Raw genomic sequence first — 25,204 nt, forward strand, 5'->3', positions numbered from 1 at the left:
TACATACTCGTATTTATGTTTAAAAGTATTCACAAGCAGCAATGGTTCTACCTCGAACCGTTTTGAGTTACTTAAAAGGCAGTTAAAAAATAAAACCTTATTTATTTATTTGTTCTTGAAACAGCTGAGAAATATACCCAATCTCTTGATTTCTCGCCATCACTACTTAAAGTCTCTCAGCACAGCTTATCAACTACGATGAAAACAGTTTCTCTTCTTTTCTCATATAATAGAATGTCATGTTTTTTTTCATTTTGCTTCAATGTTTACAATTTTTACAGTATTTAAATTGCTATTATTTTATTTGATAGTAAATTATTTGCGTGCACACTCGTACATACATACATATTTATGTAAACAAGTGCAAACGTAGCTCAGTTTAATGAATAAACTCAAATACTGCCAAATGATAACCACATACATATATAAATACATACGTAGACGCATGCACGTAAAATGTTGATAATTTACTACCTCAATAGAATTCAGACAACAATAACAGTATTCGCGCCGCTTTCCTCAGATGCAAAGAAGCTCATTAATATTTGGCGAAGAACAAAAAGAGGAGGTTAGCAATTCAACTAGTGTGCTTTAGAATTCTCACACCCTTTTTTTAGTTTTATTAATCCATTAACGATAATTATTTAATATTAGATTTCGATCCAATGATGGTAGCTGTGGGAACCTCCATTTATTTACGATATATAAACATATCTATATACATACATACTTTATAAATCAATCATGCATCATAAACTTGAGATGGAAGTACCGCAATCTCAACAATAATTAGTATATAATCTCCGTAGCACTTTGCGAACGATAAAAAATTACAATAACTACAATTCGTTAAAGTTGCTTTGATCGGACGATTATAAAAATATAGATTATTATATTATTATAAGTAGCTACAATGTCAATTGGCATTTATACGAGAAATATAACTTTATCGCAATATACCATACATACATATACTTACATATGTATGTACAATATTAGTTCCGCTCCACAGTACTATATAAAATTAGAGTAAAATGTAATGGCTATTTTGCAAGCAGTAAATTGGGAATCTTTTCCGGAGATATAATTTCAAAAAAGTTATAATATAATATAATTATGTCCGCGTTAAAAAAATTTAAAAAAAAATTTGTTTATATTTTCCGTTGGAAATGGTTTTTAATTTCATTTCAATTCTATTGTCTTGACATTGATAGCAGGAAGCAACTGCCCGTGGGGGCATAGTTGGGCTTTTTTTTAGAGCCACCCGGCGATATCGAATACAGTGCGAGCACTTAACTTGGCCTCAAAAACGTAATAAGCAAAGTCGATGTTGGATCTAAAACAGTTTAAGCACTGGCAGCAGATATACATCCATTACCACGAGAAGGAATTAGCACAATGTTATTGTATTCGTAGGAAACCATAAAGCCCGTTTTATTTTCTTGTGCTGAAAAATATTGCATCGGATTTCACGGATTGTTCTGGAACCTGAATTCTGTGACAGTTTCTGCGCTCGAAATGAAAAAATACTGTTTTTGGTACGAAATATATTTTTTTATTGAATATAATCTCCCTTAATTTCAATACACTTATTCCAATGATCCTCCAATAAATTTATGCCATCCATATAATGACTTTCTCGGAAGCTCTGCAAATTACCCGTCCACGCCTGTAATAGCTTCTTCTTTTGACGAAAAACGTTTTCCAGGAAGGATTTGTTTTAGGTTTAGGTAGTAGTCGCTGTTAACCAAATCTGATAAATACGGTGGATGCTCAACAATTTGCGTAGTTTAATTTGTAGAATTTTGTCATTGTTAAAACACCTTTGTGAGCAGGTGCATTGTCTTGATGAAAAATACTCTTTTTGTTCACCAGCCCACAATTCAACGGTGCGTTTTGAAGATGAGGACTCCTTATACACTTCTAGCAATTGTTCTTTTGTGTTCTCACGACAGATGTACTAACTTGAGAAAAAAAAACATTTAGAGCTAGTAGTGCTATTTCTTGCTGAGAGCAGAAACTTTTTAACCATCCTGTAGTAGACAAATATTTCAACCGCGAATATATATTTTTTTGAAGAGCTTACAGTACTCCAAGGTTGAGCTCCATAAGTCCATATTGGTTCGAGGACTTACTTGAAAGAACTTTTTATAAGAAATTCTATATTATATTACATATTATTATATATTATATTTTTATATTTACACGCAATTATGCGTATACATTTATATATTTCGAGCTATACCATACCAGGAAACTTTTACTTTTGGAAATTAGTATACGAATTTCAAATTAGTATTTATTTTGTGTAAGCTACTGTAATAATTAATCAAATAAATAGAAATGCATACTATAGAAAATTTGAAAAGCTTAGCGGCATACTTACGAATAGCTTTAAGAGTAGCTTTTTATACGTTTTCCGTTATTTACGATACTCGCGTTAAATGAAATTTAAAATTTATAGCACTCATACGATATACATTCGTTCCTTAACGGAATATGTCAATAAACGATATCCCTTAATTACGGTAAAATCATATAATTTCCAGCGAAAATGGTCGAAATGTTAAGGGAAGCTATTCACATCCCGTAAAACCATTATAGTATTTACACAGAGAACAGATTATACGTTCTTTGGTTGGTATTTACTTTGGATGGCGAAATTTCGGTCAAAGCTTATACAATAAACTGACCCAAATTAAAAAAAAAAAAACAAGTAAGGAAGTTCTAAGTTCGGGTGTTACCGAACATTTTAAAAGTCAACTATAGGCATTGGAGTCCACATATTCAGTACCTAGGGGCTTGAACAGTTTTGGTTCGATTTAGACAATTTTTGGTCACAAGGTGGCATACTTTAAACGTATTATTCACGCAAAGTTTTACCCCGATATAATCATTGTTGCTTGATATGCATAGTGGAAAGTGAAAGAATCAGATGGAATTGAAAATGGTGTTATATGGGAAATAGGCGTGGTTTCAAATAGATCTCGCACTATAACATAGAAATATGAGAATAACATTATGTACCGAATTTGGTTGAAATCGGTGAAGCAGATCCCAAGATATGAGTCCCACCTAAAAGTGGGCGGTGCCACACCCACTGTCTAATTTTGAACGCGGTTCCTATAAAGTCATTTCATAGCATCCCAGAGATAAAATTTAATGTCTCTGGTGTGTTTTGTGCTTGATTTATCCCACTTTTAGTAGTTTTTAACAGTTCCATTACATGAGGAGTGGGCGGGGTTGCCACCCGATTTCACCCATTCTACCCACGGACGGACAGACAGTCACCTGGATTTCAACTCGTCTCTTCATCCTGATCATTTATATATAAAGAACGATATATCTAACTCAATTAGTTTTAGGTGATACAAACAACCGTTAGGCGAACAAAACTATTATACTCTAGCAACAGGTTCCAAGAGTATAAAAATAATAACACCGTAACTTTGATATGTTAGCATATAAAAATGTACGAAATCGGGCAGATATTCGCGTAGGCTGAACAGCTCAACCGTGAAGTCGCTTAGTTCTTAGAACGATTCTTTATGACCATATTACTATCATAAGATGTTCACCGAATCGAATATTTTAGCTATCGAAGGAACAAACTGACCCAAATCACCATCTTAGAAATGTTGAATGGATCCGGAAGAATTTCCAGACACACAAAAGATTAATTTTTTCAATGTTATCGGCTGCAACAGGAATAAATGAACATGGCATCATATTTTTCGTCACCGAACTTTCACAATTAAATACCTGCGTTTTCGAATGAGAAAACACTCAAACCACTTTCGCAACTTTTGAAGTACCAATTCTATTGGTAAAACAGAATTTATAGTTAAGAATCTTTTTGTTAAACGAATTTGGTCATTTGGAGTGACTAATAAAAGTACTGCAAATATTCGACTGATTATAGATTATAGACAAAACATTTCTATATTAAAAACTACGGTTATCAAATAAAAGAAATCTTTTTTACCATTTAAAAATAAATTTGATGTATTTATTCTACAAAATAACTTGTTCATTGCTTATTTATAGGGTATTAGAGACATTTTGTGTGGTTAGAAACCTTTCTAAAGCTCATTTGAGTCAAAGATGTCGTTGCTATCCACAATTTGCTTCCTGAAGTCTTCATACGAGGGGGTGGCCTATTACATAAGTAAAAACAAATTAAGTAGACAAAAGTATATATAAAGTTAGTTGAATCAAAAAAATATATATTTAAAAATATAAAAATTCAAAGTTAGTATTTAATTTTATATAATATAAAAAGTGAGAGGAATTTTTAAAGTATAAGAAAAATTTTAATCTAAATGTAAAAAATGATTATTTTGTGAGTTGCTCAGCTTGTTATAGAATTGTTAAGGTATTTAAGACAAGTACATATTTTTTTATGTATGTAGAAGTTTCGTATTTGTAACTATGAGCATACTAAAGTGAATGTTTGTTTTTGTTTTTGTATAGTATATCGAATAATGTGTGTTAATGTAGTTCAAAGAAAACAATTACTGAATTTAGGGAAAACAAACGCATTAACTGAAATATGATTCCTCAGGTAAATTCAAGCTAATTTCTACTAACCTGCCAGTAATTGGCTTCCCAAGTGGGAAACAAGCGGGTGAAGGCCCGAGGTTCGTGACTCTGTTCAATGCGTATGACAGTGGTAGTATCGATTGTACGTTCTGTGGGCTCGTCTTTAATATATTTCTGCAATAAAAAAGAAAACATTTAAATAAACAGCATATAATACCAACATATGAACCCCTTTTAATTTAGTTCACAAACCTTCGCCAAATCGAGAATTCTGCCATTTTCCTCGGCTGTGGCACCAGTGCCGACCCACATATAGATTTCATCACCGGCATCCAATAGCATAATGTCATTTGTGTCGAGATCCTTTACATATAGTATAATAGAAATATTTATTTGTTAATAAAATCTAAGTTACAGATTATCTAGAAAACCCACAGCTTGCTCGAAGCGCGCAATTTCTTCCACCTTCAAACGTTCACCATTCAAACGGCAGTGAAATAGCCTTGGTTCCAACAGCGGCTTGGTGGCCTCACTCATGCTGCGATCGTATATGCCCTCTCCATGCAAAATCTCCCAAAAGTTATCGGGTTCAGCACCCTCCTCAACCACTTCGACAACAGCATCAGACCAGTACTTTGAAAATCGTTCGATGGCCATGTCTTTCTCGAATTTGCTAGCGGCCTGCATTTTTGCAAGATTTTAATTAAATATTCAATTATAAAAATTAAAGAAAAACTTTAATATTTACCAAGCCAACCCATATATAGATCTTGTGCGGGTTCATTGTTGTCAAAGCAAAAACATCAATTGAGGCTAGCGACGAAGAGTCTGCAACCACTTCGCTAGCGTGCACATCGCTGGCATCAGTGCCACGTATGCGATATAGTTGTGGATGGATTGGTACAGCAGTATAAGATGTGATCAATTTTCCCTTGAATAATTTGAGAAAATGTCGGGGTTCATTGTTCTGTGTGGTACGCACCAATATTGCATCGAGTTCAAGCGCTAAAGCCAAGCCATCCTCGAATGCACGTTCCTTTACAGCCTGTGTAGCTTTAACACCCTCCCACACGTATATAATCATACCTGATTCCCTGTTCTTGTTATTGTACTTGTAGACAATTACATAGGCGGCGAATCCCAACAACGGCATTTTTGGTGTCAGTGAAATAACATTTCGTAATGTGTCTCCACGTCCGTAATTACTAACATATTGTACCGCTTCTACAATATCATTTTCACCACTATCAGGCATGAAGCCAATAGCACTACCACCGCTCTTTTTAAGTTTTTCAACATCGGTAAGTTCGCTCAATTCAAAATCGTCCGAGTCATAACCCATGGCAGAGCGTATCAAACGTGTATGTGCCATACCTGCATCGCGCCAAGTGGAGAAATATTGTTTGAATGGCGCAGATTCAGCGCCTTCGATCACACGATGTACCTGTGTCCAAGCGGGGTACTTTTTAGTGCTTAAAAATTCCTGTGCCTTGCTCAAGGCATCAGTCTTTTCCTTTGATGTCGAGCGACGGCCCACCCAAACGTAAATACCAGAACCAGTATCCAAAATAAAACAGTCGTTGGTGTCCAGCATTTCTTGACGCAAGGGCTTTGCGGAGATTGGATCGATTTTCAAACCACCACGTGCATCTGATACTTTATATAAGGACACAGAGTTTGCATCAGCCGTTTCAAAAGCGCCATCCTCTTGCTCAGCAGCCTCGTCCGGCACTTGGTTGCTCGCACCTGAGCCTAAAACTTCAAAAAAGTGCTGCTTGTCCAAATCCGAGCTGAACTCATCTTATAAATTACACAAAAGTATATATTTCATAATTAAATATTAAATTATTACCGCTAAATAGAAATGCTTACCAGTTATCTCAACCCTGGCACGACCATTGTGGTCTTGATCGCGAATTTGATTCGCCGCGCTAATCGCTTTCAACTTCTCCACGCGCTTCGCTTGAGGTCCGACATAAACGAGAATCTCATTGCCGGCATCTAAAATGAAGCAATCGCCTTTGTTCATCGACGACACAGACAGATTCACCTGACGGACACGCACGTTACGTTTGCCCTTCACCTGGAAGAGACGCTTCTCGCCGGCTGCATTAGTCTCCACATGCTTGAAGCCGGTTCCAACGCCACCTTGCTCATAACGCACACCTAAAGACGACGTAAGAGAATACAAATACATTTTTTAAGATCGGAAATGTGTGATGTATGATCATATAGGGACGGAAGTATTTATATATATAATATTATTGCACTCAGAGCTCATTAAATATGTGAATATTTCTAAATTGACTTAGTAGGTATTATCTTGTCGCAACTCTTTCGCGTTCCACCCCTTCTATACGTTTTGGAGTTAGTGCGGACACAATCATCGTATATTGGTAATAATTATATTACATACATACAAAAGTTCTGCAGTAAATCAACAAGCAACCACGGCGACCTATGTATTCAGTGCTTGCATCTATCCCTTGCATTTTTTGCATGTGAACATAGTTGTTTGTACTCACCGTTTCTGAAGTAACTGAGAAATAGTTGTGATTCGTGATCCTGAACTTCACGGTGCTGCACCGGAGTGCCATTAAGCTGGTCATCCAACTGCACAGCATAAATAGCGGCAGCGCCAGCTTCGTCGGTCGATGTTTCCGAACCCAACCAAAAATGAATATCCCAGGAGAGTTTCTTATCTTTGCGTTCGATTGTCTATCAAATGCAGAAAAAATGTCCAAAGTAAAATACCATAAATAAGAGGCAACCAATACAAAGAGAAAAAGAAAGATTGTAAAGAGGAGGGAAATATGCGAAAAGTTATGGGCATGCTTTGCAGCTTTAGCCACCCAATAAACGATAGGTGCCTAGAATTTTAATAATATTTTCAAAATCCTTCTTTTTGTGCTGCTTATAAATGATATTCTATCAAGAAAATGTCAACTTACGTTTAGTACAATAAATGAGTCTCCGGTATAAAATTTGCCATAGTTATTTTTGGGGTAAACCACAGGTTCAAAGTTCTGAAAGGAAAAAAATATAATATTTAAATAGATATTTGGCTTAACCCTACTTAATTAGAGAAATATCTGTGTATTCTCAAACTGTGTTAGATCATTATAGGTTATGTTAGATTAATAGACTATAAGTTATACAATACCCTAAACCACTAGATGCAATAACTAGACAGGTACTTGAACTTCAACTAAACAAAGTTAATGTATAATTATTTGTAATAGTATACAGCTAAGCTGTTTCGACATCGATCTCTTACAGAGAAGACCGAATCCAGCATTGAGATTCAAACGATCTCTTCGATATATTTACGGATGTTCATTTCCTTAAAGTTCAGAGCAAATAACTTGACAGATTAAGATGCCTGCCTTGAAGCTCAAAGGCACTTGGATTAATTTTATAGAGGCAGTAAATTAATTTCTAAAAGAACTAAGTGCCTCCATTTTAAAATGCATTCACTTATCGAAGAAGGTGTTATCGATTACGGCATTTGTTATTATATACATCTATGAAATCCATAGGAATAGCCAGCATAGAGTTGGTCCCAATATTTGTACTTCGAAAATGATTAAGCGAACGCTTCACTAACACAAAGTTAACTTTACAAACTGATTAAAGACTAGATATAAAGTGACTTTATTATACGAAATAAGCTAAGCGGGGATGTTTCGAAGTTTCAGAGGAAGGATCGGACATTCGAAGAATGTAAATCGTGGTAGGATAGTTGCTTTCTTCTAAATTTCTTTAGTTTCTTTGGCAGATGATCCAGATGAAGGTTCGTCCACCTTTAGCATATTTAATATTTGTAAGTTTTTCTGTAAAGACACAGTTATGTATACCAACACGTATAGCACATAAGACTTTTTTGATATTATCGCATGAATTTTTTCTCACTCAAGCGAAACGAATCCGTTTTCCGATCATGAACTTATTTCATCAGTAGGTACTTTCTTTGAAGAAATCTTGTTGCATTTCTGATTGATCTATTGCTGTTGTAGTTCGCTTATCAGCAAAAACCACATTGCCTATGATACAAGAGCGTGTTGCGTGCTGCTGATATTTTGCATAAACAAATCACTTTTTTACATTTTTTAACAAACCGCGAAACACGCAACAAAACACAATACCGTAAAATATGAAAATCCGCACCGTTAAATGTTATATACATGCGCACATACATGCACACATATCTTCATACAATATTAACATTATTTTTAGATTGAAAACCCTTTAAGCCCCTGAGGATAACTCACCTCAATGCGCCATATCTCCAAACCAGGCGCTCGGCCAGCATTAGCGAACGCACGATGCATGACGTTACGGCTGGGGGCAAATTTGTCACTTTGCGCCGGGGGCTGTATCAGGGTCGACTGCGTGCGGAAGGCGGGAGCGCCGGGCAGCAGAATAAACACAGCCAAAATGCTGGAAAATATTATTTTACATATTATTGCAACAAAATGTGGCACGTATAATAAAGTCGTTTAAATTAACTACAGCACATTAACAAATATTTTAGTAAATTAATTTTTTAAAATAAATTTATAAAAAATAATTTTTTTTGTCACTTTGTTTCGGCTATAAATTTTTTTTCTTTCAATAATGTCGGAAAAGTGAGAAAAGTGAACTATGCGATTGAATTACCTGCAGATTACTGCCATCTTCGCTGCCATTTTTACAGCTCCTACCAGACGTAGCCTCAGCAACCGTTAAACCAGAGCTTGATTTGATTGATTTGATTTGTTTCGTTGTAGTTATATAAATGCTCTCTTTTCGGCACGCTCCACAATGCGATCACGCGATGCTCAATGAATTATTTTGTATTTAGCTGAAATGAGATGTAAATAATTGATTAATAAACATAGATAATTTTAGTGCACGAAATTATCTAAAGTATGCTGTTTTATCTATGAAACATATACATAAATGTTTCGGTAAATTATATTTGAATCCTGTTTCCATCAAAACATTAAATTATTAAAAATCCGCGTTAAAATCAAAAAAAAATTTCGGCGCCAAATAATTGTAACCAAAGGAGTATACTTGGATTTTTGTCCGGACAATAATTGTCACCGTGGCAGTTTTCTGTATAACGGTATAACGATAACAACAGTACTTTCGAGACCCCTAAACCGAATAAGACCTACCATTTTGACACCTCCTACTCTAGCCAACTCAGATAAATGCGTCCAAATATAATATAAGGACTATAAAGTAGTGCTCTTTTAAGAAATAGGTCCTTGTGGAACGTTGTCTACAATAGTCGGTACCATGGAACTACTTGGTCTTTTTACGAAATTGGTTTTTTCTTGGTAGAATGCCAATTGGTGTTTAGGTTTCTCCCTAATAACTCCATCTGATATAGTAAAGAGTTTAAGGGGTTATATCCACTTGTAAAGTTCAAAAAAATCTGTTTTTTATGTATATATAATAGAAAATATTCTCCGAATGTTTTAGGTTGATCGGACATATAGTTTCGCGGTTTTGAGCGTAAAATATTTGTAAATTAATTATAAATTTGTGTAATCGGCCATCAAAATTTTAAACACATTTTCCTCGAAACGTTGTTTTCAGAGTCGATAAGGAAAATTTCTGCGAAGCGGCTGGACCGATCGACTTTTCACATATATATTATATTTGTCAGGTAATAATCGAATAATTAAGATTTTTGTTAATAATTACGATTTTTTAAGTCACTCAGAAGTATCCATTTCACAAATCATGACTTATTTCTTTGGAAACCACCATTTTGTTGGAAATTAAAATTTTAACTTGTACTTCGATCATTACCAGTATTCATCTATTTTAATATAAAATTTTTTTAGTTTGGATTTGAAATAATTTAAAGCGTCTCTTCTTCACCGCCAGACACAGTTTTTCAGAGGTCCTTCTGAAGATCGGTTACGGGATCAAAGGAAACCAAAATTAATCAAAATAAATCGCAGATTATAAAAGTGCATTCAATTCTGTAAATGTATTATTTATTGAATGAAATGTCTCTTAAAAAATCATCAAAAAGAGTTTTATCTGAGATCATGATCAAATTGTAGGGGCAGAGTCACTTGTTAACGACGAGAGTTCTAAAGTTACCTAACAGGCATTATTTCTCCTTTCTTCATATATAACAGAATTCATTTAAAGAAGTGCGATATTTTTCCACACTTTTTTATGCATCGTTTTTGTTTATTTTGCCATGGACTTTTCTTTACTCATTTTTATTTGTATGTGTCATACGAAAAATGCGAAAAAAAAAATTATTTGTTTAAATAACATAATTTTTTCTGTTAATATTGCAATTCGTGCTTTTAACTTATACAACTTTTTCTCAAATTTATTTTTCGTCGAATGACATCACTTATCGCAAAGATAAAACTCATTTTTGAGTATTTTCTTAAAAAAATGGCATTCTCATAATCTTTTTGTTTGTTGAGAATATGTTGTAGGTACATACATATGTATGTATGATTATATGTATGCATCCCATAGGTCTATAAGGTATTCCGTACTAACACAGCGAGGTTATGAAATACGTGCAAATTTCGTCTAATTGATTTCAATTTTTTTAACTGTGCTCTAAACTAATTTTTCTATTTTTTCTGCTGCCTATTTATTCCTCCGCCTTTGTAATTAAAAAAAAGCCTAGCGCTAAACAAAAAAGTAAGCCATAAACACATAAATTATTTAGCAGTTAAAAACTTGAAACAAGGCTTGGTGATACCTTGTAACTACTGCGCCGTGAGCTTGTCAATCATCTTTAAGAAACAAAAGAGCATACATTCATACATACGAGGTGTGTTCAAAGGAAAGGGTAAATTTGGTTTTTCGCGGTTCACTAAATAGTCATAAAAACTTTTGTCTTGCCTTAGTTGTTAAATATGCTGCCATTTTTAGGAAATACTTCAAATGAATATGTGTCATAAAGATTGGTAAATATCTCATTTTTATAGTGCATTCGATTATCGATATTTTGTTTTTGTTATAATCGGACACATATGTATATCTTGTGCATGCATTAGGAGCCAATCTCGATTAGTAGTTTGTTTTTGACAACAGAAAATATTAGTTTTGTGTACTCTTCGATTTTTGACTTTTGAAAGAAATGGATCAAAGAATATGTCTTACATTTTCCGTTGAAAATGGAATAAAGTGCTCCAAGGTAAAGGATGTTGGCATATCTATCAGCGAAGTTTGTTCCGAAGTTGCTAAATTTTGAGCAAAAGCAATGTCGCATTAGTATCACTCAGGAGTTGTTGAATGTCGTCAACAACGATCCGCGTTTACTTAAACGGGTTATAACGGGTGACGAAACGTGGGTATATGGTTATGATGTCGAAACCAAGGTCCAATCCAAGATGCCCGAAGAGCCAAGACCGAAAAAGGCACGCCAAGTTCGATCATGTGTGACGGTTGTGCTCCATGTTTTGTTTGCTTACAATGGTGTGATGCATCATGAGTTCCTGCCAAAAGGTCGTACAGTTAATAAGGAATACTACAAGGAAGTTATGCTTATTCGTGATTTTTTGGCCAAAACCAAAACCGTAATCATGCCTCAACCACCGCATTCACCAGATTCGGCTCCCTGCGACTTTTTCCTATACCCAAAACTGAAGAAACCAATGAAAGAAAGCTTTTTGCCACGCTTGATGAGATCAAGACAGAATCGAAGAAAGAACTGATGGTCATAACGAAAAGCGCATTTTAGAAGCGCTTCGAGGATTGGAAAAAGCGTTAGCACAAGTGTATTATATCCGAGGGTGATTACTTTAAAGGGGACAAAATAGATATTGATGAATGAATAAGTACTTTTCAAAAAAATTCAAAATTCACCTTTTTCTTTGAACGTACCTCGTACATATATACATAAAATAGATATATCATTGGAAAAATCAGAAACTGAAAGAAAGCGAGCTTGTCAAAATTTGTTGCCGCATAACGAGAGTCATAAACAAAGCTTAATGATTTGAATGTTCATGTTTTTATTTTATATGAAACCGATGTCAACGAATACCGCAAAGTATTTACTACGAACTTGGCACTGACACTGTCCTCAAATGTACGTACGCGTTCATACACATATTAGGTCATGCCAGTAGTCATATGTAAAGCGCTGTTGTTTTACAATTTCTTGCCGGCGATTCAAAGTAATAAAATATACGTAAAATAAATACATATTGTATAATACTCATTACATATGTGAATGTAATCATGCCACTGTAAGTGCTTACATATGTACCTACGTTATTTTAATATATATAATGTGCATATATATGTATAATTAAAAATTTCAAAATATTTTATACATATGTATGTATAAAAAGTACAAGCTTATATTCCAAAGCAAAATAGAGCAATGTATACATACATATATATGCATGCATGTATAATTCATTTCAATCAAAGTAAAATAATAAATATTTAAATTCCAGGATCACGACCCTAAGATTATTTTCAAGTTAGCCCGCGATAAGTCAAATTCTAGAAAAGTATTGCCATTGATACGTCAATAATTTAAAAAACAAGATTGACTCCTAAACAGCCTTAATAAAATAAAATATTGAAATAAATACTAAAACACTACTTCGTTTTTCTGCGTAAAATATCAATATTGCGAATATAAAGCACAGATATAAAGAGTTAAAGTTCCATTTACCGTAAGCATGGTTTGAAGAGCAAAACTACATTTTTATCTAAACCACCTAAGAGTAGATTTTCGCTATTTAGCATTAAAAGTTATGAGTATTGTCCAAAGTATAAACATATAAGCTATAAATATGCAAATACTTTCACCGCACAGAGAAAGAAATGCACAATAAGACTATTTCTCCGTTTTATAGCAAAAAAAAAAGAGATTTTGTATGTGCCTACGTGTGATTTATATTTATGTACATACAATAATATTTATTTATTTATTTACTTTTAAATTTAACAGCATAGTATATTTAAAATTCATACAAAAATGTTTTAATGATACTTCTCTACATCGAAGTAAATCAATTTCACTTTTATTAGCTATGAATCACAATACAATTGTACTTACAATTATTACCAAGAATTCTAAATTGATATTGCCTTTTTTTTATTATTTTTCAAGCTTCAAAGTGAAGTGAAATTAAAAAATTTATGTGCGCAAGTAAAGCCAATTACGTTCACTCAAGCAGGAAACCACATAAAATTTACCGTTTGGCATTTTCTGTTGCTGAATGACTTATTCTATAGATATTTGAAAACAGTTGAAAGTTGTCTCAATGTCTGTGTTATTTTTATTCTAAATTTATTTTCCTCCTTATTTCACCTTCACTGCGTACTTGTTGTCCCGATATTTCAAAAAACCACATACATATTTAACGGTGCATATTACATATTTATATTACAATCAATTAAAATTTTAAATAAGCTCAAATCGAACAAAAGTCTTTCTAAGCGTTCCAAGTGTTCGGCATAATAACTTCCAAAGAAAATTGTTCAATTTGCGCCAGAATTATAAATTGCTCGCACCTTCAATGGTATGGACTTGGCTACTTATTTTTAACTTTATACGTTTGAGCTAACAAGTGATGGTCTGTATCAATCAACAAAAGATCATTTACTTAGCTAAATGCGCAAAACAATTATATATATTTTTTTTTAAAGACGGGTTCAATTACTCTACACTATTGTATGCGGAACATACCAAGATACGCAAATCTTCAAATTCTATATAGCGTTGCAGATATATTCTAACATATTCGTATTCGTTTAATTTATTCGCATATATCATTTGTTTATATATATGTGTATAGTATGTACGTACGTATATGCACGTTATGATAGGCACTAACAAATTTCTTCCGGGCATAATTAGCGTACATAAATAATACTCAATAATATATGATAAAACTTGTTTAAATCACAATGCAACACACAAATATATATGTATGTACCTTTTTCCACGTATAGTTCCCACAAAGCACTCGCGATTTTTCGTCTACTTTAAAATCGTGTTATTTTTCTTTGGTATTAAAAACAATTGACTTTTACCTCCGGCGGATAACGATGTACTGAATTGTTTATAAACTCTGTAGCTGTTTATATTCAATTTTTCAATTCGCTTGTATTGAACCTATGCTCTCTCTCTTGCTCAAATGTTCAATGCGTGATTTAAATTAAATTCATAAATGGAATCTCTTTACGCGGAGAACTTTCAGCACTAGTAGATCATCTGTGGTTTAAGCGAGACTTAGTGACGCTTATCAATTAAGCTGCGATGATTTATAATTTCTGAGAACCGGTAACATATGCATACTATGTATATAACTGAATACTGCTACCGATTTGTATGCACTTACATTTATTTAATAAAATATTGTATTTATTTCTGTAACTTCTTTCGCTACCGTTAGACCGTAAACCAATCATGATTTGTTGACAAACAAAGACGTTTTCTAAGAAATGTTTTTAATTCACACAGCTTTCTTATCAATTAATTCAATTGGACACCGGAATGTCCCACACCTACAAGGGATATTTGTACAGTAAAGGAATTTCCGCCCATATATTGTTCATTAGCCATCTGCCAATATATTTATAAGTACAATTTACATACAATATATTTATATAAAAAATTTAATGATCGCAGCTGTATACACAAGTTAACATCCATAAAAGCATACAGTTCTGTTCAGTTCGAAACCGAGCAATTGTGTGGAACTTAATAATCCGCTGCAGTATTTGATAAATAATCCCTGCGTCCAATATTTGAAGCTTGTTTGCTTTGTACAGCTTCTAGTTTTGGACATTCAGTGATACGATGACCCAAACCACCACAATAACTACAACCATGTGAATCGCCAAGATCCAGGTAGTTTTCTGCTTCTGGGCACAGCTCATTGAGAAATTCGGGTACTTTTTGTTTAGCTTCGATTAATAAATGTTTCAAATCCAATAACACAGATTGCTCGGCTGTTTTATTGATAAACGTAGTGGCAAGTCCTTTCGTATTCGAACGTCCTGTACGACCAATACGATGCACATAGTTTTCCACATCGTCAGGCATATCATAGTTGATGACATGTTGCACATTCGGAAAATCCAAACCTTTTGAGGCGACATCGGTAGCAACTAGCACGTCCTTTTTACCCTCGCGATATGCTTCGACTGCACGTGAACGTTCTTCTTGATCTTTACCACCATGAATTGCTACCGCTTCAACACCTAAAAATACCGATTTTTTTCACTTATCGTTATACCTACATATAGCATAAAATAACTGAAAATTACCTTTGAGTAGCAGATATTCATGTATGCAATCGACATCCTGTTTCTTCTCAGCGAATATAAGCACTGGAGGTGCAGTTTTCTGCAGACAATCCAAAAGATGTACCACTTTCGCCTCTTGCTTAACATACTCCACTTCCTGTGTCACATTCATCGAGGCCGCACCGGCACGTCCCACATTGATAGTTACCGGTTTTACCAATGCAGAGCGGGCGAAATTTTGTATTTTCTTTGGCATAGTAGCGGAGAAGAGTAATGTTTGTCGTTGTCCGCGGAAGAATGAAAATATTGTGCGTACGTCTTCTTCGAAACCCATATCTATCATACGATCAGCCTCATCCATACATAAATAACGGCATATATCTAACGTGGCCATTTTCTTTTCCAACATGTCCATTAGACGACCTGGTGTCGCAACCATGATGTGCACTCCTCTCTGTATAACTTCCATGGCGCTTGAAACTGGCAACCCGCCAATCGCCAAGCAAGCACGTATTTCTGGCATACCACATTGTTGCAAGTGTTTGCTATAATGCTGCGAAATTAATTTAAATTCTAATTAGTATTAATTTCCTTAATAACAATCGAATATACTTACCAAAATAATATCGAATGTTTGTTTAGCCAATTCACGAGATGGACAAATTATAAGTCCATAAGGACCTTCATTTCTTTCGAAAGGCAATCGATATTCTTGCTCTAGTGCAAACATTATAATAGGCAATACAAAAACTAACGTTTTTCCTGAGCCAGTAAAGGCGATACCTATTAAATCCCGACCAGAAAGTACCGCCGGTATACCTTGAATTTGAATTGGTGTCGGCTTTTTAATGCCCTTTGCGGACAGACCATTTAGTATGCCTTTTGGAAATTTCATTTCACGAAAACTGCGTATAGGTGGTGCTACATCATCACCTTCTACGAGTATTCTTAAGCGTTTGCGTATTGCGTTGCGCCGCTCGTCTGTCATAACCGCCAGATAACGTGGTGGACGCCAACTGGTTTTAATAGGGTCTTCATATTGAATGCCCTTGGCCAATTCAGCAACACCCATTAAAGCTTTCTGTTGGGTCACACTTTCCAAAATCTTCTCCTCTTCTTTAAGCTGTTTCTCCACAGCGCTTATTTTCTTTGCTTCAGCGATTTTTTTTAATTCCGTATGTTGGTCCAACAAACTGATGTTGTACTTGCGCCCCCATAACTCAGCTTCATTAGCTCCTTGAGACTCTTCATCACCTTCATTTTCACTGGAAGATTTTGGTTGTGCTGATGCTTCTGAAGCCAGCTGTACAATTCTTCCCAGTTTCATTAACTGCTGTTTTTTACGCTCCTTAACAGGAACATAAGGTACATAACCATCGTCTTCTTCATTATCTGAATTTTTTTCATTGTCCTCCCGACGATATCGTTTAGGTTGTGGAACTTCTGTCATTACTTCAACTTGTTTACAAATTTTATATCGTATATGTTTAGTGTGAGGAAATGTTTTTAGATTTTATATTTTCGCGAAATTCGCGTCTTCACGTTGACAACTATGAACTGTGGTGCCATATATAATTTATTTGTTAGGGATACCATGTGATAAAATGAGAACTATTGACATACCGACAAAAATATTTTTCGTTATTTTTCTGTTTTTTTGCCGTTCGGAATTTTTAAATTATAAAAAAAAAAATTTCTAAAAATTCTCTTTTAGTGCGATAGTATAATGTATAAAAAAGCTCTGTATAAAAGTTCAAGTAAATCGATTGAGTAGAACTTGAGATTGATGCACACGGTTTCTAAAAAATATAGTGAAGGGAAAAACGACACTAAAGCTCGCGCGGAGCTGCCAGTCGACTTTGTCGGCGCATCTCGAAAATAATTGAAATTTCAAAAAATCATTTTAGGGCCATATTTTTAAAGGGTTATACTACAATAATATAACAAGCCAAAAAATAGTCATAATAGTTGTGAAGTGATAATCATATCATGCAATATATGTTGTGATAAAAATCTTGACGAATCTTGCCACTTTCAAGCGATTATCCACCCTAAATATAAAACTATTTCAGAAAATCTGGCAACATTGAAATCATGTGGTATGACATTTCATTTTACCCAGTATTTAATAAATTTTGCCATTTGCTTTGTGCATCGTGTTGATAAAATTTTTTCCAAGGTATAAATGCGTTTCTTTTTTCAGTGAAATATATATTAATTGCTCTTATCTCCGTGATTATACTTCGAAAAATATTCATTCAAAATGGCTATGTCAAAAACAACAAATACCTACAACAGGCAAAATTGGGAAGATGCTGAATTTCCAATTCTGTGTCAGACTTGTCTTGGCGACAATCCCTATGTGCGTATGATAAAAGAACGTTTTGGTAAGGAATGCAAAATTTGTACCCGACCATTTACTATATTTCGATGGTGCCCTGGAGCGCGTATGCGTTTTAAGAAAACAGAAATTTGTCAGACCTGCGCTCGTCTGAAAAATGTATGCCAGACGTGCCTGCTGGACTTGGAGTACGGACTGCCGATACAAGTTCGTGATGCTGCACTTAAAGTGGCCGACACGATTCCTCAGAGTGATGTGAATAAGGAATACTATATACAGAATATCGATCGCGATTTAGCCGACGGTGACGGTACTGAGGCAGCGGGTGCGGTTGGTCGTTCATTGGCCGCTAACGAGATGTTGGCAAAACTTGCACGCACAGCTCCATATTATAAGCGCAATAGACCACATATTTGCTCATTCTGGGTCAAAGGTGAGTGCAAACGTGGCGAAGAGTGTCCATATCGTCATGACAAGCCAAACGAGCCCGATGATCCCCTTTGTGAGCAGAATATAAAGGATCGTTATTATGGGCGTAACGATCCGGTTGCTGAAAAAATTATGAAACGGGCAGCTACTTTGCCCACGCTGGAACCACCAGAAGATCGAAATATCACCACTTTATATGTGGGTAATTTGCCCGAAGAAATAACAGAACCAGAGTTGCGTGACCACTTTTATCAGTATGGCGAGATTCGATCTATTGCCTTAGTTCCACGCCAACAATGTGCATTTGTTCAGTATACAAAGCGTGGAGCAGCGGAACTAGCAGCAGAACGTACTTTTAACAAATTAGTGTTGCACGGACGTAAATCAACGATCAAGTGGGCGCATTCCCAAGCAAAACAGAGTGGTTTAGCAAAAACAGATAGACGTTTTGATGTTCCTGCTGTGCCGCCTACTCCTGTGGCTAATCCAAATGATTTCTTCAATCTTCAACAAGAACAGGTCACCGTGCTACCTCCTGGTATGAAGCTACATCAAATACCACCAAGCCTTATACCTGCGTCGTCGTATCAAATGTATTCACAGGCATATGCAGCGCCATACTCGAATATTCCAATCCCATCTACCTCCGGGGCGGGTTTGGACGCTATTCCTTCACCACCAACGGGTGGCGCACCAGGACAAGTGCACTATCCTAGTCAGGATCCAAGTCGATTGGGTGCAGTGAAAAAGTAACAGTAATAACTTTAATACAATTTGCTTTGTATGCATATTCGTTTAGAAAATTTTGAATAAAAAATAATAATTTCAGTAATTCCTCACTTTTATTAAAAAACTACTTATATGTACATATATTTATACTTAGTTCGGAGGGTGCAGGGCAACCAACTACAACTTCTTAAATCTTTACATGTCTAAATCTAATTTTTCAGTGTGCTCTGGGTAGAAGCGAGCTTTTGCCTCTGGCACTTGTACAAAATACTTATCAATATAGCTGGGGTTCTTTTTCAATAAAATCTCATTTAGAATTTGTTCGTTGGTAATAGTCTTTTTAGATATAACCAGACGACGTTCTTCATCTTTTCCATGGCTTGTTGATTTTAAATTAAATTTTCCAGCGATTCTAAAACGAAAAAATATATGGTGGTATGAAAAAGTACATCGTTTTGAAGGAAAAGTAGCTGCATGTCGTACTCGTGTAGCATTGCACGTTCTTCTTTAGTAAAAGATGGCTCAAACTGCAGTTCACGTATGTCTTCGGAATCAAGATAATTCTTCAATATCTGTCTGAAATAATTGCGATCTAATTTACAAGATTCGTTACCGAGACCAGCGCGATTATTTTTTAACAAGTATCCCACTGGTTCTTCACGGCCTTGTGTCTTTGAGCCTAAACCACCACCAGTCCACCCCATTAGCTTCATCATTTTATAGCCTTTATTAGACGCATCCAATTTTTTATCTTCTGCATTATCAGCTTGTTGTTTGACTACTCCACAAACGATCTCATTATTGGATTTGTTTATTTTTATTGTATCACGCAGCGGATTTGGCTAAAATGAGTGCATTTTCGGTTATAATGACGATATAATATTAGGCAGAATGTTACCTTTATTGAATAACATTTCTTTTGCAGCACATCTAAAGAGTCGTTAAAAACCTGTGTCTTGGTTGCTTTTAAGGTTTCTTCGCATGCATCACTTACTAACTTTCCGTTCAAGAACACATTAATTTTTCTAAAGAACAATATTTGTCAGGTTATATAAAGTTTAAAACTAGGCAATTCACAACATACTTTCTGTTATTTGGGCCTTCAACTTCTTTTTCTTCATATTCCATATTACATCGTTGTGCAGACATACGCAAGCAATTTCGCCCACCCATTAGATATAATACAAATTTACCAAACGGTAGGCCTTCAAAGAGATTATTACTCTTATGCATTCCAGATATTTTGCTGTTATCATAATTATTTCGATTGTTAAGATTTTGTTGATGTCCCGAATGTCCACCCGACCTAGCTGCAATTGTTCATGGAAAAGGGTATACAAAGAAAATAATATTTTATTGGACTATATTCTAGACAGCAAGTACTCACATAAATTCTTAAGACTAAAGCGATATTTAGAGTTTGTAGTTGTTTTTTATCGTCTACCTTTGACGCGTGCCTCAGCTGCTTCTGAAGCTGCTACAAAAGTACGCTTAAGCCGCGATTCTCGACTTTTCCTATAATCTTTTACAACTTCCTTCGACAACTCGGCCACCAGTTGCATGGTCTCAGGTGGATATCGGCAACCCATGAACTCCATATTCGTAAACACTGCAGCAAGGCAAACAAGGCGATCTTCCGGGAATTTATCCTTATGCAGCTCCATGAAGTGGCGTCTCATTTGCCAATGCTCCTCACTTTCATGATCAGCACGGTAGTAGTCAATATCCCAGTCCGTGGGGAATTCTTCATTGTTTTTACTTTTCTTTGATGTACTCGCCATAGAGTATTAGTTTAAATTTACAATTTGTATCTTTTGGTTAGAGAAATTAAAATGCGGCACGATAGAAATAGATGTAAAGAGAATATGAAAAAACAGAGAACGTAAATTACAAAATACGTGCTCTGGAAAAAAGCACATGAAGCATTTTGGCTGTGTTCACTGTACGTGAGCGCTCGGCTCTTCATTATTTACCGAATGCTAAAACAGTCTCCGACGTTACGCACTTTCGTACTTACCGCCCGTATTAAACAAAATTTGTCAATAATTATGCCTGTAGTAGCAACGTAGAAATTAAAAGTTCTCTTTTGTTTTCATTTCACCAATGTTGTCATTGCTCAATTTGTATAGATGATTTTGTACACATTTAGCTATTGGGTTATAATTGGGTTATTCAAGCTTATATTTTAAATCCTACACAATATCGAGACTGGCAACCTTACGTTGTAAAAGAGCTCGTGAGAGCATTCACCTAACTCATTTCTACAGAAAAATTTTAATTTTCGCGGATATCGCACTAACTAACTAACGGTCGTTAGATAGGTCGTATCAGCTGATTCGATCTACGGTTTTGCCGTTCCCACGACAGTCGGGTTTACGTAACCGGAACGGATCCGGATTTATTCCGGCCAAGGACTGTCAACTCGGCAGAATTCTGCCGCTACACCAACAACATCTACGGTTTTGCGTCAGTGTCTGTTTCCAGCATAAAAGTATTGAAAAGAACGTCCCACTTTATCATAAACCGAATAAATGCAGAGAAAGGAATATATACGTTCTCTGCTATAAACCCAAGCAATTATATGAAGCGCAGCAACCCTGCGGCCGAACTGCGAACCGAAAAGGCAATATGTAAACATTTTTGACAGATCAATATCACAAAAAAACTAAATAATCCAAAAGTTATAAGTGCTTTTGTTTATCAAGGCAGTTATAAAATAAATGATGTGTTAAAAAACATGTATAATTTGAAACGCCATTCTAATGAGGTACTAAGCATATGTTCGTGATTTATAAATCACTACAAATAAATAACTTTAACATTAACATGGATACTACTGTTTTTGTAAATACTGAAAACTTCATCCAGCCCCAAAAGCCATTAGTGGCTCATCAGGTATGATATAACAATAATGGCATATTTATTGATGTAAAAATTTATTAGGTATATAATTTCTTTACAGATGTATGTGACAGAGATTCCGGACATGATTGTCGTAGAAACAAGGTTTATAACACGTCAAATGGCAGAACTGGAGGAAATGTTATTGCCACAAACATTGGTACTCTCTTCCGAAAACTTTAATATACAGGAAAAAACTCAAAACGGAACTTTTCATATATTTCATAAAACCAAAGAAGCAGGTGTTATGGTAGAAGTCGATATTGCTCATAAGTCTGTTCAGACTGATAGTCGTAATCCACTACGAAATCGTGAACAGCAGACCGTTAAGTTCTTTACCCAACAAGATATAGGCATCCAATGTGATATTGAAAATGACATAAGCAGTGAAATATTGCTTATGGATAGTAACCCACTGGAGGAATGCGATAGCAATGAATATCATTTATTTTTAGATTTTGTGGGAAAAAATACCTATCTTTACAGGAATAACAAAAAAGAATGCATAGTGTGTGGTGAAATTTGTTCTAATTCAAAACAAACACTATCACATATGGCGACGCATTGGGGTTCGCCGGTGCTTTGTGAACTTTGCGGCCAAAAGATTGTACATGCAAATCTTTTAATAATGCATCAGTGTAACAAGGCTACCAAGAAAAATATGAAGCGATTTTTTGAACAATGTCCATTATATTCATGTGGAGTAATTATTAAATCAAAAACTGATTTATATGATCATATTAACGAGCACTTAGGTTTGCCTACCTACTGGTGTTTTTGCTGTAAGCAGAAGTTTAGAACATTAAAGAAGCTGCGACATCATTCTATAGTACAAAAAACGTGCTTGCCAAAGTTCTGGCGTTTGCCTATGCTACAAAATTTAAGTCAAACAAAAAATGGTAAACTTCGCCGAAAACGTATTTCAAGAATTAGAAATAGACAACCTTTTCGAATGTATTTTAGAAAAAATTTACGCTGTCAAATTTGTTTACTTAAATGTCTAAATACTTCTTTATTTGCAAAACATCATAAAAGATGTATAAAAAAATTTAGGGAAAGGTTAGAAAAGCTGAAATAGATAAGTGGTGACAAGGAGTTCCAGCGGATGGAAATAAACTAGTCATCAACCAGCTATGGTATTTAATTCCAATTAATTTATAGATAGTAATAGGTATTTATTAAATAAAATGAAGAATTACGCTTTATATGTAACTTTAACGATTTTTTCTATTTTTATTTGTTTCTGATAAAATTTTAATCGACTATAACAAATGTACAATCTTCATAGCCCGAAAAAAATATATTTTACAACTAGGCCACGCCATGTGCTTTGCTTATACCTTCAAACAGCTGGCGTTTCTCACTATTGATTTCCTTAATGGTTTGCGTTGCTAATTCTAACTGAACTTTTTTAAGAGCATGTTTACTAATGTAATCTTCTATGAAGGGTAAGCAGAGATCATCTAATTCAAAATCAACTTGTGTTTTGCCAATAGTCGATTGTATATCCTCTTTTACATCTTTCGATGCACGTTTTAGTTCCTTCTCAAGCTCTTTCAACGCCAAATCTTCTTTAGGCTTAATTTCATCAATTTGTTTTAAAATATCTTTGTAATTCGGTTCCATATCGTGTAATTTATATAAGAGTGCTATGAGTTCGGCTGCATTTTGTAGATAATCCCGTCTCACCATATCGTAAAGTAAATCGTCAATGCAACGATGCCAAGCAAAGAAGAATGTCATTGGCCCAAAATGTCTCGTAGAACGTAACACATCAAATTGTTTGGTTTCGTTGATGTGTTGATATACGCGACTGCTAATGTAATGGAATTTGGGCTCGAAGGGATCAAATTGCACTACCATACGATTCAATATAAATAAATATTTTTGTTCATCCAAACATCGCTGTAAATGCTCATCTTCAAACATGCGTGGCATACGAATGCTACGCCCAGTAAGTGGAAAATATAATTGATGCATTCGCTTAGTTATCTCCATTGGTGCGTGCTCTAGCGTACCGTCGGTTTGACGTACAACAACTTTTCGTTCTGTTTGTCGTAAACCGTATGTTATGTCTGTTATAACATATTTTGTGTCCGAGAAACCGCTTAACGCACCATCGTTAGATATGATTCGCCGTTCATCTTTCTTCATTTGTACGACAGGGGGCATTTGCAAAAGTTTTTTGGCACGTTCAATACTCTTACGAAACTCTTCTTCTAGCATGTCAATAGTCATGAGTTTGTAGTCCACGGAGTTGTCTGACACAGTTGTCTTCTGATAAATTTTATCTAGATGTAATTGTGTCATGGATTGCAGTAGCTTTTGTGTTTCCGGGTCGGTGAATTGTGGTTGTGGATCTCGATCATAGAGTAGAGTTGAAGAGGCTGTGCCCGTATTGCTTGTGGAAGAGGCAGCTCGTTGTAAAGCATGAAAGCTTGTCCGTAGGTTAGCATGATTATATATTTGACGCAGGAACATTATTGTATATATTTTATTTTAGAAATGTAATTCACTTTTTTGATAGAAGTATGAAGAAACGAGTTCCGGTAAATTATTAGAAACAAACAGCTGTTTAACTAATTACATGCAACTGATTACAGGTAAGGATGTAAAAGTTATATCGACTTAATAAAAACTATTCGATGATCAAGTCGAACTTAACGATATTTACATATCATTACTTTGATATTATTCAATACTGTTAATTTATTTCACACATTAAGCAAATTACGTATATTATATATATATAATTTTTTTATTTTTTCGTAGTGTATATACAAAAGAAAGTACTTATCAACTATAGGAAATAATAATTTATAGTATATATAAAATATATATAAATATTTTAGGTATATAAAAATTTTCTATAAATATATACCCACAAATGAATTTTTTATTTTTTTATTTATAATTTAATATATTGATTATGACACATTTTTAGTAAAAATATGACACCTTATCTGGAATTACCTTCGTATATCAATCCGCCGTGTGCGATCGCCCTAAAAT

The 25,204-nt window shown here is 34.9% G+C and overlaps 6 protein-coding genes across 6 annotated transcripts; 2 read left to right on the forward strand and 4 right to left on the reverse strand.

Annotated features, from left to right (window-relative positions):
- Positions 1-4,055: 4,055 nt before the first annotated feature.
- LOC106619479 (gelsolin) lies at positions 4,056-14,626 on the reverse strand. Its single transcript, XM_014237571.3, has 11 exons — positions 14,478-14,626; positions 9,202-9,385; positions 8,814-8,982; positions 7,494-7,568; positions 7,068-7,260; positions 6,415-6,708; positions 5,291-6,342; positions 4,978-5,223; positions 4,795-4,905; positions 4,591-4,716; positions 4,056-4,157 (listed from the first exon to the last, which is right to left on the reverse strand). The coding sequence occupies exons 2-11, from the start codon at positions 9,228-9,230 to the stop codon at positions 4,083-4,085; spliced, it is 2,370 nt and encodes a 789-aa protein (XP_014093046.2). The 5' UTR covers positions 9,231-9,385; positions 14,478-14,626; the 3' UTR covers positions 4,056-4,082.
- Positions 14,627-15,089: 463 nt separating this feature from the next.
- Positions 15,090-17,404, reverse strand: abs (ATP-dependent RNA helicase abstrakt). Its single transcript, XM_014237559.3, has 3 exons — positions 16,409-17,404; positions 15,814-16,345; positions 15,090-15,747 (listed from the first exon to the last, which is right to left on the reverse strand). The coding sequence occupies exons 1-3, from the start codon at positions 17,240-17,242 to the stop codon at positions 15,245-15,247; spliced, it is 1,869 nt and encodes a 622-aa protein (XP_014093034.1). The 5' UTR covers positions 17,243-17,404; the 3' UTR covers positions 15,090-15,244.
- Positions 17,405-17,922: 518 nt separating this feature from the next.
- On the forward strand, positions 17,923-19,394 carry LOC106619483 (pre-mRNA-splicing factor RBM22). The gene has a single exon (XM_014237576.3). It carries the CDS (start codon positions 18,056-18,058, stop codon positions 19,313-19,315), a length of 1,260 nt encoding a protein of 419 aa, XP_014093051.1. The 5' UTR covers positions 17,923-18,055; the 3' UTR covers positions 19,316-19,394.
- Positions 19,386-21,162, reverse strand: LOC106619482 (NF-kappa-B-repressing factor). The gene is made up of 5 exons (XM_014237574.3): positions 20,736-21,162; positions 20,376-20,601; positions 20,190-20,316; positions 19,775-20,133; positions 19,386-19,703 (listed from the first exon to the last, which is right to left on the reverse strand). The coding sequence occupies exons 1-5, from the start codon at positions 21,070-21,072 to the stop codon at positions 19,487-19,489; spliced, it is 1,266 nt and encodes a 421-aa protein (XP_014093049.2). The 5' UTR covers positions 21,073-21,162; the 3' UTR covers positions 19,386-19,486.
- Positions 21,163-21,921: 759 nt separating this feature from the next.
- Boh1 (Buddy of Hmr 1) lies at positions 21,922-23,410 on the forward strand. The gene is made up of 2 exons (XM_014237569.3): positions 21,922-22,186; positions 22,254-23,410. The coding sequence occupies exons 1-2, from the start codon at positions 22,070-22,072 to the stop codon at positions 23,268-23,270; spliced, it is 1,134 nt and encodes a 377-aa protein (XP_014093044.2). The 5' UTR covers positions 21,922-22,069; the 3' UTR covers positions 23,271-23,410.
- On the reverse strand, positions 23,388-24,793 carry mRpS22 (mitochondrial ribosomal protein S22). The gene has a single exon (XM_014237568.3). The coding sequence runs from the start codon at positions 24,671-24,673 to the stop codon at positions 23,504-23,506; it is 1,170 nt and encodes a 389-aa protein (XP_014093043.2). The 5' UTR covers positions 24,674-24,793; the 3' UTR covers positions 23,388-23,503.
- Between the last annotated feature and the right edge of the window lie 411 nt (positions 24,794-25,204).

The sequence above is a fragment of the Bactrocera oleae genome, chromosome 2 (genome assembly GCF_042242935.1).
Source record: "Bactrocera oleae isolate idBacOlea1 chromosome 2, idBacOlea1, whole genome shotgun sequence".
NCBI lineage: Eukaryota > Metazoa > Arthropoda > Insecta > Diptera > Tephritidae > Bactrocera > Bactrocera oleae.